An 11,219-nucleotide genomic window follows, 5' to 3' on the forward strand; every position below is an offset into this window, starting at 1 on the left:
GGAGGAGGGCGGGGCCTGGGGGGGTTCTCCCAGGAGGAGGGCGGGGCCTGGTGGTTTCTCCCAGGAGGAGGGCGGGGCCTGGTGGTTTCTCCCAGGAGGAGGCGGACCCGAGGCGCTGCGCTCGGGGGGACAGGCGTCCAACGTCGAGAACCCCAAGCCTCTCGGGAGGCGGGGCGGGCGGCGCCGAGAAACAGCGGCTGCGGGCGGGAGCCGCCGGAGTGAGCGACGCTTAGCGGGCCGCCACCGCCGAGCAGCCCTCCGGCCGTCCCCGCGTCTGTCCGCCTGCGTGTCCTCCGCGCATCCGCGGCGGGTCCGGCGGCCGAATGCAGCCCCGCAGCGAGCGCCCGGCCGGCAGAACGCAGAGCCCGGAGCACGGCAGCCCGGGGCCCGGGCCCGAGGCGCCGCCGCCGCCACCGCCGCAGCCGCCGGCGTGAGTGCGGGGGGACCTGCCCGGCCCGGCCCCCGCGTCCGCCCGCAGAAGGGCCCGGGGAGGTCGGGACTCGGGTGCTGAGCGGGGTCGCCCCGGAGCGGCGGCTCCCGCTGCGGGCCCGAGAGGGCGGCCTGGGGCGCGGAGGAGCCCGGGGAGCGGGGCGGGGCGCGCGCGCGGGGTCCCGGGCGGGGTCGGGCGAGGGCTGCCGGCGCGCCCGCCGCACCTGGGGCAGGGTCCCGCGCGCTGCCGCTCCGGCGCAGAGGCTCCGGAGGGGCGAAGCCTGACCCGCCCCCGCCCCCCGCAGCCCGGAGGCGGAGCGCGCGCGGCCCCGGCAGGCGCGGCCCGCAGCCCCCATGGAGGGCGCCGTGCAGCTGCTGAGCCGCGAGGGCCACAGCGTGGCCCACAACTCCAAGCGCCACTACCACGACGCCTTCGTGGCCATGAGCCGCATGCGCCAGCGCGGCCTCCTGTGCGACATCGTCCTGCACGTGGCCGCCAAGGAGATCCGCGCGCACAAAGTGGTGCTGGCCTCCTGCAGCCCGTACTTCCACGCCATGTTCACAAGCAAGTACCGCTCTGCGCGGCCTGCGCGGCGCTGTGCGCTCGGTGGGCCCCTCGGGTCGGCCCCCTGACCCTCCGTCCCCACAGATGAGATGAGCGAGAGCCGCCAGACCCACGTGACGCTGCACGACATCGACCCTCAGGCCTTGGACCAGCTGGTGCAGTTTGCGTACACGGCGGAGATCGTGGTGGGCGAGGGCAACGTGCAGGTGAGGCTGCCTGGCTCGGGCCCTGCGGAGGCCTCGCACCGGACCCTCCCGCCGCCCGCCCCGTGCCTCCCTCACCCGACCCTCCCTGGCGCGCAGACGCTGCTCCCCGCCGCCAGCCTGCTGCAGCTGAACGGTGTCCGCGACGCCTGCTGCAAGTTCCTGCTGAGTCAGCTGGACCCCTCCAACTGCCTGGGCATCCGCGGCTTTGCCGACGCGCACTCCTGCAGCGACCTGCTCAAGGCGGCCCACAGGTACGTGCTGCAGCACTTCGTGGACGTGGCCAAGACCGAGGAGTTCATGCTGCTGCCCCTGAAACAGGTAACAGCGGCCCAGCCCTCACTCTCAACCTGATCCCACCCAAGTCTTTGCTTTTAACTGCTGACCCCATCGTGTCCGTGACGCAGCCCTGCCTGTTAGCCTTAGTGCCCGCCGTGCGCGCCCAAGTCCCATCTGGGTAGAGGCCACCCAGGAGCCACTTCTGTGGCTCCTGACTCTGCTCGGCCCTCCCAGTGTGAGCACCCAGTCCCCATCCCCGACCCTCCCTCCTAGGCATCTTCAGGGCTCCCTGGGTACACGGGACCCTCCCCAGATCTCAGGCCTGGGAACCCTCATCTCCAGGTGCTGGAACTGGTGTCTAGCGACAGCCTGAACGTGCCTTCAGAAGAGGAGGTCTACCGCGCTGTCCTGAGCTGGGTGAAACATGACGTGGACGCCCGCAGACAGCACGTCCCACGGGTAAGGCCCAGCCCCGGGGGCTCCCACAGTGTCTGTGAAGGCATACAGGTGGCCGAGGGTCCGGTGCGCCCTGACCTTCCCCGAGTGCAGGGACTCCATGGGGGTGGTACCCGTACCTGTCTGAAGAAGAATTCATCACAGGTGGTACGGGCGTCGGGGGGGGGGTCTCAACCCTGGGGCCAAGTGCACCCACGGGTCCCGCCCGACCTTGGCACCCCCTGCGCCCCAGCTCATGAAGTGTGTGCGGCTGCCCCTGCTGAGCCGTGACTTCCTGCTGGGCCACGTGGATGCCGAGAGCCTGGTGAGGCACCACCCCGACTGCAAGGACCTCCTCATCGAGGCTCTCAAGTTCCACCTGCTGCCGGAGCAGAGGGGCGTCCTGGGCACCAGCCGCACGCGGCCCCGGCGCTGCGAGGGGGCCGGCCCAGTGCTCTTCGCCGTGGGTATGGCCCCGCTCCCTCTCCGCCTGCCTTACCAGCACGAGCCCACTCCATGTCTGCCGGTCAGGTCCTGAGCTGCTCCACCACTCCTCCATCCAGGGGCCTCCCCAGGAGCCTAGGCTCTGGCTCATCAGTGGGTCCTCTTACAAGTCCCATCTCTACCTGTTTTCTCTAGGCGGTGGGAGCCTGTTTGCCATCCACGGAGACTGTGAGGCCTACGACACGCGCACTGACCGCTGGCATGTGGTGGCCTCTATGTCCACGCGCAGGGCCCGGGTGGGCGTGGCTGCGGTGGGGAACCGGCTGTATGCTGTGGGCGGGTAAGCCTGGAGGCGGGACTTGGGTCAGGGGTCTGGTGCGTGCCCGCTAGGCCGGTCTTGACCTGCATGGGTCTGTTCTGCTAGCTACGACGGGACCTCAGACCTGGCTACTGTGGAGTCCTATGACCCCGTGACTAACACGTGGCAGCCGGAGGTGTCCATGGGCACGAGGCGAAGCTGCCTGGGTGTGGCTGCCCTGCACGGGCTCCTGTACTCGGCCGGCGGCTATGACGGGGCCTCCTGCCTGAACAGGTAGTAGTTGGGGACCCGGTGGCTTTACAGGGTCCGACTGCAGGAGGCGAGGCCACGTCACCATCACCGAGGTCGTGTCTGACTGTGGCTGCTAAAGGGGGTCCATGGGGTCTCTTCATCCCAGGTCACAGTCACACTGGGCCTGAGCTCCTGGCTTTGCTGGGCCAGTGCCCTTTTCTCTCTAGGGTCCTCACCCCAAGTCCAGAGGCTGGGCCCAGGCGGGTGCACACCAGGGCTGTCCAGGCAGCTCGGGGCCTGTGTCCACCGGCGGGCCCTCCAGCGCTGGGGAGGGCAGGTCCTGGGGCCGGGCACCTTCCGTCTCCGCTGAGTCGCGGCGGTCATGGTGCCCACAGTGCCGAACGCTACGACCCCCTGACTGGAGCGTGGACGTCCGTTGCTGCCATGAGCACCCGGAGGCGCTATGTGCGTGTGGCCACGCTCGGTGGGTGACGGGTTCTGTCTTGGGGGCATCCCCATCTTCCCCCACCCTGGAGACCCCACTCACAGCCGAGTGCCATGGGTGTGTCGGCTTTCTGCAGATGGGAACCTGTACGCCGTGGGCGGTTATGACAGCTCCTCTCACCTGGCCACTGTGGAGAAGTACGAGCCCCAGGTGCATAGCGCACCCCTCCCGGCCCCCACTTCCGGGTGCTGCGGGCTGTGTGCCCTGCGGTCACCCACATCCCACCCGTCCCTGACACCCACCCTTGGAATAGGGGCTGCAGCAGGGGAGGGATGCCCATGGCGGGTCTGCCTCCAGCCCGCGCCCTCACCCCCAGGTGAACGTGTGGTCGCCTGTGGCGTCCATGCTGAGCCGGCGTAGCTCGGCAGGCGTGGCCGTGCTGGAGGGTGCCCTGTACGTGGCAGGGGGCAACGATGGCACCAGCTGCCTCAACTCGGTGGAGAGATACAGCCCCAAGGCCGGCGCCTGGGAGAGCGTGGCACCGATGAACATCCGCAGGTCCGTGGCGGGGCGTCCTGCGGGGAGGGGTTCTCGCCACCTCAGCGGGCACGTCCCACCCTGCCCCTCCTCATGGCGCGACCCCTCCCCTCCTCCCTTCCTGCCGCCTGGGTCTCACCCCGCCTGCCCCCCAGGAGCACACACGACCTGGTGGCCATGGATGGCTGGCTGTATGCGGTCGGGGGCAACGATGGCAGCTCCAGCCTCAACTCCATCGAGAAGTACAACCCGAGGGCCAACAAGTGGGTGGCCGCCTCCTGCATGTTCACGCGGCGAAGCAGTGTGGGCGTGGCGGTGCTGGAGCTGCTCCACTTCCCGCCGCCGTCCTCGCCCACGCTCTCCGTGTCCTCCACCAGCCTCTGACCCAACCACCGCCAGAGGCCCGCGGCCTCCCACATGCCTTAAGGGGGCCACGGCCCCCACCAGGGACGTCCCGCGCCGTCTGTCGCATCACCCGTCCGTTCCTTTTTGTCTGTTTAGTTGTTTATTTACGTATTTATTGAGGGCTGAGCAGTGCTGCGGCCACTCCTTCACGCCTTCAGCGTCTGGTTCTCTGTGCCCTCCCATCCACTCCCTGCCTGGAGGCAGCAGGGAATGACGGGTTAGGGGCTCGTTGGCCCGGGGCTGCCACCTGCTGAGACCCTGCAGGCCAGGAGCACAAGGTCCTGGAGCCTTCCAAGCCGCTGCAGACCCAGCTCAAGTTTTGCACACGGTTCTCACTTGCACACGGGGGTCCTGGGAAGGATGGGGAGCAGGGTCCTGTCGGCCGCGTGCCATCTTCCCTGGATCTTGTCGCGGGCACACACGTGCATACGGACCCTACACAGCAATACAAGCCAACTTGAACAATAAATACATTTCTTGGGCTCCTCAGGCCTGAGGCCGAGCATCTCTCTCTGGCTTGTGGGGCACCTGCACAACTTGGGTCCTGTTTGGGGTTCGGGGTGTGGGGCCTCTGAGGGCTGCAAGGCAGAGCTGTGCATGGGGGAGGCTTGGGGCCATGGAGTCCTTGTGGCCGGTCCCCAGCTGTGAGTGGGGTTTGCCGGGGCTGGGTCCTGAGGCCGAGGTCTGGGGGTGGGGCTAGGCGGGACAGCATTGCCCCTGTGTACCCCGACTGTCCTGGTCGCCTGGAGGGCATGTGGCCTTCTGGGTCCCCTTAAACCTTGGGGATCCTCACTCGGGCCTGTGGTGAGGAGGAGAGGCTGGGGTGGCTCTCGCTGCCGTCTCCTTGCTGGAACTCCTGCCTCAGGCTTCTGTGCAGTCACTGGTGACTGAGGCCGGCCAGGTTGTAGATGGAAGCAGGATGTGTGCCCACATGGTTGGTGGGGGCGGCCAGGGTTCACCAAGCCAAGTGCTCCCTGCACGCTGGAGCCCTCGTCTGGGCCAGAGACGTGCTCGCCCCAAGGCTGGCCTCTCGGTGTGGAGGGCCCAGGGCAGAGACCGACGGCTCAGGTAGGGCCGGGCCCTTTCCAGAAAGGCTCCACCCTGGCCCAGCCCTCGGTGCCAGCAGGACGTCCCTCAGCCCCGCCTGCCCGAGGGAGGCGGCGGCAGAAGGCTGTGGACAGGGACCCAGACCTGCCGACGAGACTCGGCCATGGGGAACAGCCACTGCGTCCCGCAGGCCCCCAGGAGGCTCCGGGTCTCCTTCTCCAGGAAGCCCTCGCTGAAGGGAAACAGGTGAGGGGCGTGGGCGCGGCCACCTGGGCGCGGGGCTCCTCCACCTGCTCCAGGTCCAGCCGGTGAGCCCTGCCCTCGTCCCCAGAGAGGACAATGCTCGGAAGCCGGCCGTCCTGCTGGGCCCCGAGGCCGCTGGGAGCGGGGACACCGCCGCCGCCAAGATCTTCCACTACGTCCCGGGCACGGTGAGCTGCGGGGGGGAACGGCTCTGCCCGTGCGTGTGCGGCCTGAGGGAGTCAGACCCCCGCAGGTGAGGAACAGCCCCGCCCCGGCGAGCTCATCTGGCCAGAGCTCATCCGGCCGAAAGTCTGAGTGGAGAGCGAAACCAAGACTGAGTCAGTGGAGCGAGCTGGGCGGGGCGGGCTGGGCGGGGCCCCCGAGACCGGCCAGGGGACCAGTGTGGGCCTCTCGGCCGCTGCCGTGGGGCTGGGGTCGTGCTGGTAGTGTTCCTGGAGAGTAAGGGACCTCAGAAGAGCAGTGAGCCCTCTGGTCACCTACACCAGCCTCAGTTTCCCCACGGGCGTCTCTCAGGAAGTTGCTGCTGGCCGGCCGCCTGGTCCACAGCAGCTGTGCGCGCTGCGCGGGCCTTCTCCCAGCCTGCCAAGGCCTCGCAGCAAGGAGGCATCTCCCAGGCCCACACGTGGCCACCTCGCCATGGAAGGAGCGTAAACTCCCCCGCGCCCACCCTGCCGGGCCCGGGGTACTGAGGGTCTTCACAGGGTACAGACACCCAGCCCCTTTGTGATGCGGCCAGTGTTGGGTTGAGGGAGCAGGAGGAGGAACTTGGGCTTCAGGGCAGACAGGAATCCCCGATGCGGCCCCTTCGGGCAGCCTGGATGGGTGGGCTCTGCTGTGTGTGGGCCCCAGGGGCATCTGGGGGAGGACCTCTGCCCTGCACCTGGGTCCAGCAGCTGGTGCAGCTGTGCAGATTCCTTGCCAGCATGGCTCACCAGGCAGGAAGTTTGTGCCATAGCCTCTCCTGACCCCCAGAGCTTCAGGACACCCTGCAGACGGGGGCAGGCTTCGGAAACATGCCACCTCAAAGGTGGGGGCAGGGAGCAGAACCGGGCTGGGTCAGGGTTGGGGGTCTCTGGCTGCATCTGAGGCACCACACTCCCTCTGTCCAGGCCCAGGATGTGCAGCGTGACCCTGGTGGGGTCCTATGACGTGTGGTGACCCTGGTGGTCCTCCCTTGCTGGGACATTGTAGCCGGAGAGGGAAAGACCTGCTGCTGACCCTCAGAAGATGGGGCTGGGGGAGGAGTTCTGGGTCGGTCCTAGAGCCGTGCATCTCTGGCCTGCGCCTGGCTCTGCTACCGTGCTGTGAACCGGCCCTGCCACTGCTCCAGGCTGCGTCCTACCCAGGGCCCCAAGGCTGAGCTGGGCTGCAGGACCAGCTGTGTGGCCCTTCCTGGTTTGTGGCCTGTTTTTCATGGGTGCCAACCCGACATCAGTTCCCATGCCGGGTGTGGGTACAGGAGGCCCCACCCAGAGGCAGGAGGCCGGGGAAGCCACGCATCTGTCTGTTCACATTCCTGGGCCTGCTCAGGGGCAGCTAAGCTTGGCCAGGGCACAGCAGCCCTGCAGGTAGCCCTTGGCAGCTCCTAGAGGGAGCAGGACACCTACGCACTTGCCCCTGAGCCTGTGGATGGGTCACAAAGCTCTCCAGCCCCAGGTTCATGCCCATGCCCTTTCTGACCCCTAACCTGGTGATCCCAGCCTCCATCTGTAGAGGACTCTGTGTGCTGGGACTGGCTAAATGTGGGTGGACATAGATTCCCCGCCCCTCTCGGCATTGATGCCCACAACACATCCCAGGCCCCGTCTTAGGATCTGGGGACACAGCAGTGAACAAGATAGGCAAAAACCCCTGTTCTTCTGGTGCTCTCATCCCCACAGCAGAGACAGATGATGAGACAAAAACAGAAGATACAGAAGCGGGGTGGGGTCAGCGCTAAGGAGAAAGGTAGAGGGACCAGGTGCAGAGGATCGGGGACTTTCAGAAGAGGGCCTCTTAGAACAGGTGATGTCTGAGCAAAGCTGCAAAGCGGGTGAGGAGGGTTAGGGCTGAGTGGTCCCGAAGAGCTTGGGCCTGATGTGAGGAGACCCCTCGGGGCACTGCCGGGACCCGGCTGTCACCGAGTGAAGCTTGGGGGGCGACCGGCACACGCCCGGGGGATGGACACTGGAAATCTCATATCTTTCTCTCAGGCTGGGGGCTGGAAATGGGTGGCAGTGGGAACATTTATACTGAGGAAATTGGCAAACATTAATCAGGTCCTTGGTGTGTGTGTGTGTGTGTTTGTAAAACCAGGTGCTAAACGTGTCCCAGCCAATACTGCAGACGTGAGAGGGTTGTAGGTGTCACTTCCCCCAGACACCCCAAATTCTTTTAACGAGTCTTCAGAGGCTGAATAATCCAAGCCATATTACACGTTTTAGGAAAGGGTGAAGATAGGGTTTAATCCACTGAGTCCAAATCTCACCATCGCATCTCTCCCACTACACCAGGCAGCTCTGTGCGGGGAAGCGCGTCTGTGTGTGTGTGCGTATGCGTGTACGTGAATGTATGTGTGCACAAATGTGTGTGTGTGCGCAATGTGCATATGTGCGTGTGTGTATGCACATCTGCACATGTACAGCTGCATATGTGTGCACCGCATATGTTTGCATATGTGTGCATGCATGCATGTATTTGTGCATGGATGTGTACTGTGTATGCACATGTGTCCATATGTCCATGTGTGCATTTGTGTGTGCACGTGTGTGTGCACGTGTGATGCATGCCTGTGTGTATGCATGCATATATGTGTGCATGTGCATGCACGTATTGTGTATGCCTGTATGTGCACATATTGTGTGTGTGATGTATGTGTGTGGGCATATATGCATGTGTGTGTGTGCAAGTTCTGCCATGACTTTTCCTGTGGAGAGGCTGTGAGCGTGCAGGGCTCTGTGCACGTGGGGCTGCGATCTTTGCATAGATGTTTGGCTGTGCACAGGCAGACCCTGCCTGTTGTCATGTAGCTGTGTGGACGTCAATGAGGGTGTGGGGAGCCCAGGCCAGGCCCCTCCCCTGAGTTCTGCTCCTCCTAGGACATCCTGGACCTGGAAACCCAGCGAGAAAACGCGGAGCAGCCATTCCTGAGTGTGTTCAAGAAGGGGCGGCGGAGGGTCCCCGTGAGGAACCTGGGAAAGGTGGTGCACTATGCCAAGGTCCAGCTGCGGTTCCAGCACAGCCAGGTGTGGCCAGGTGGGCGGGGTGCACTCAGCGTCCAGCATCCCCACCCACCTGGGACCTGCTCCCCAGACCCTCCACTGACCACCCTGCTCCCTGTGCAGGATGTCAGCGACTGCTATCTGGAGCTGTTCCCCGCCCACCTCTACTTCCAGGCTCACGGCTCTGAAGGACTCACACTTCAGGTGAGGCGGTGGGCAGCAGGGGCTGGGGAGCCATGGCCGTCCATCTCTCCCTGGATCCCTGAAGGCCCTCCTATCCTGTGCCCGGCAGGGGCTGCTACCACTGACGGAGCTGAGCATCCGTGCATTCAAGGGGTCCCAAGAGCACGCCTTCGAGATCACAGGTGTGTGGGATGCTGACCGGGCCCCCAGACGCACCCCTGACCAGGCCTCGGAGAGGAGCCTGCCTGCCTGCTGCCGAGTGTGTGTGCATACCTGTGCCCTCTCTGACCACCCGCAGGCCCGCTGCCCGCACCCCTCCTGGTGCTCTGCCCCGGCCGGGCCGAGCTGGACTGCTGGCTCTACCACCTGGAGAAGCAGATGGCCCTCCTCGGGGGGCTGCGGCACTGCCACTGGGCACCCCCACAGGTCAGTGCCAGGGACCCCACAGCCCTCCCCGCCCTGATCCTCGAAGCCTGCTCTGACTGCCTCCTCACAGGGGCCCCCCGGAGAGGAGCTACCCTGGACTCTCCAGGGCTGTCTCACCCGGCTGCGGACGGCGTCAGGGCACGAACCCAGCGGCAGCGCCATCTGTGCCTCGAGGGTCAAGCTGCAGCACCTGCCCGCACAGGTGGGTGGGAGGTGTGTGGGGCTGTAGGGGATGGGAGGGGTGCAGGGTGGGGGGCAAGGTGGGGGGCAGGGAGGGGGGCAGGGGGGTAGGGTTGGGGGCAGGGTGGAGGGCGGGGAGGGGGGCAGGGTTGGGGGCAGGGTGGGGGGCCGGCCCTGGGTACCCAGCATCTCAGCTGCCCCTTGTTTGATCCCCCACTCAGGAGCAATGGGACCGGCTCTTGGTCCTGTACCCGACGTCCCTGGCCATTTTCTCTGAGGAGCCGGACGGGCTTTGCTTCAAGGTGGGCCCCTCCCCGCTGTGGACCCGCCCCAGGGAGGCACCTGTGTGGGGGTGGGAGGGGGCGGCCATGCAGGAGGAACCTGTATTTCGGGGCCTGTTGAGACAGAGCGTGGGGCCCTGCCCACCCGGCCCGCTGTCCTGGTCAGTCTGGTCTCCGCCGTGACATGGAGCCCCTGCCCTGCCTCCCAGCCCATCCTGAGGTTCTCAGACCCAGCCAACCGTCACCCTGGGCCGGGCAGCATGGGAGTGATAGCCACTCCTGGGACGGTCTGGTGTGTGTGTTCACATGTGTGTGCATGCCCTCCGAGGCGGGAGTATGGGGTGCACACACGGTGTGCCTGAGGGACGAATGCACAGGGCCTCCTGTGGTTCCCCTGCCCCAACTGCTCCAGGGACCCTAGGAGCCCAGTGCTGTGGCTTCGTGTGTAAGTCCCAGCTGGCGAAGCCCCCCCGAGGGTTGGCGGTCGCCCCAGGACAGATGGGACCCACTGGCCTCTCTCAGGGTGGTGGCCTCAGTGCCTGGCTCTCCAAGTGCCCAGCCAAGCTCTGGTGGGCAAGAGGGTGGGATGAGACCGGGGGGGGGCCCAGGGGCTGCCCCACAAAGACCTGCCCCTTGCTCTGCCCCCACAGGGGGAGCTCCCGCTCCGCGCCATCCACATCAACCTGGAGGAGAAGGAGAAGCAGATCCGCTCCTTCCTGATCGAAGGTGGGCCCTCCCCCGAGGCTGCCTCCCGCCAGCCAGGCCAGGGTGGCAGTGGGAGCCTGGTGGATGCCCCAGCTCTCTAGAGGGGCGCTGAGGGTACACCCCGCCCTGCCAGCCCCTCACAGTGTCGGTGTGCCAGGTCCCCTCATCAACACCATCCGAGTGATATGCTCCAGCTACGAGGACTACAGCCACTGGCTGCTCTGCCTCCGCGCCGTCACCCACACGGAGGGGGCCCGGCAGCTGCCTGGCACCGAGAGCTTCCTGGGAATGCAGGTGAGAGGTCAGCAGCACCCACAGCCCAGGTCCCGGGCAGTGGTAAAAAATGGGGCAGCAGGCCACGTGCGGTGGCTCATGCCTGTAATCCCAGCGCTTTGGGAGGCTGAGGTGGGCACATCGTTTGAGGTCAGGAGATCGAGACCAGCCTGAAACCCCGTCTCTACTAAAAATGCAAAAAAATTAGCCAGGCGTGGTGGCACATGCCTGTAGTCCCAGCTACTCGGCAGGCTGAGGCAGGAGAATCACTTGAACACGGGTGGCAGAGATTGTAGTGAGTGAAGATTGTGCCATTGCACTCCGGCCTGGGTGACAGAATGACACTCCACAGAACAAGGGGGGCAGCA

The 11,219-nt window shown here is 65.8% G+C and overlaps 2 protein-coding genes across 4 annotated transcripts in view; both read left to right on the forward strand.

The window, feature by feature from the left end:
- The first annotated feature begins 129 nt into the window (after positions 1-129).
- On the forward strand, positions 130-4,781 carry KLHL17 (kelch like family member 17). Of its 2 annotated transcripts, XM_017542510.2 has the most exons (12): positions 130-430; positions 735-994; positions 1,079-1,200; positions 1,297-1,518; positions 1,819-1,935; positions 2,165-2,378; positions 2,551-2,695; positions 2,780-2,947; positions 3,301-3,389; positions 3,487-3,560; positions 3,727-3,908; positions 4,043-4,781. In XM_017542510.2, exons 1-12 carry the CDS (start codon positions 324-326, stop codon positions 4,269-4,271), a joined length of 1,929 nt encoding a protein of 642 aa, XP_017397999.1. In that variant the 5' UTR covers positions 130-323; the 3' UTR covers positions 4,272-4,781. The 2 variants fall into 2 exon arrangements, with proteins under 2 accessions (XP_017397999.1, XP_037599390.1); XM_037743462.1 differs by lacking the exons at positions 130-430; positions 3,727-3,908 and having other exon boundaries at positions 642-994.
- A 110-nt stretch (positions 4,782-4,891) lies between these two features.
- PLEKHN1 (pleckstrin homology domain containing N1) overlaps positions 4,892-11,219 on the forward strand; it is a 10,020-nt gene continuing 3,692 nt past the window's right edge. The window contains exons 1-10 of one of the 2 annotated variants that reach the window (XM_037743461.1): positions 4,892-5,585; positions 5,671-5,770; positions 8,681-8,827; positions 8,927-9,007; positions 9,072-9,168; positions 9,285-9,412; positions 9,483-9,614; positions 9,814-9,894; positions 10,524-10,599; positions 10,736-10,872. In XM_037743461.1, coding sequence (XP_037599389.1) covers positions 5,503-5,585; positions 5,671-5,770; positions 8,681-8,827; positions 8,927-9,007; positions 9,072-9,168; positions 9,285-9,412; positions 9,483-9,614; positions 9,814-9,894; positions 10,524-10,599; positions 10,736-10,872 — 1,062 coding nt within the window. In that variant the 5' untranslated portion in view covers positions 4,892-5,502. The remainder of the gene's footprint in view (positions 5,586-5,670; positions 5,771-8,680; positions 8,828-8,926; positions 9,008-9,071; positions 9,169-9,284; positions 9,413-9,482; positions 9,615-9,813; positions 9,895-10,523; positions 10,600-10,735; positions 10,873-11,219) is intronic. The other variant, XM_017542511.2, reaches the window with a different exon arrangement.

Source organism: Cebus imitator, unplaced genomic scaffold (assembly GCF_001604975.1).
Source record: "Cebus imitator isolate Cc_AM_T3 unplaced genomic scaffold, Cebus_imitator-1.0 Scaffold145, whole genome shotgun sequence".
NCBI classification, from domain to species: domain Eukaryota; kingdom Metazoa; phylum Chordata; class Mammalia; order Primates; family Cebidae; genus Cebus; species Cebus imitator.

Coding starts and splice junctions, on each gene's coding strand:
- KLHL17 (XM_017542510.2), top strand. CDS start 324: ATGCAGCCCCGCAGCGAGCGCCCGGCCGGCAGAACGCAGAGCCCGGAG. Junction 3,390..3,486: donor TGTGCGTGTGGCCACGCTCG/GTGGGTGACGGG, acceptor GGCTTTCTGCAG/ATGGGAACCTGTACGCCGTG. Junction 3,561..3,726: donor TGGAGAAGTACGAGCCCCAG/GTGCATAGCGCA, acceptor CCTCACCCCCAG/GTGAACGTGTGGTCGCCTGT.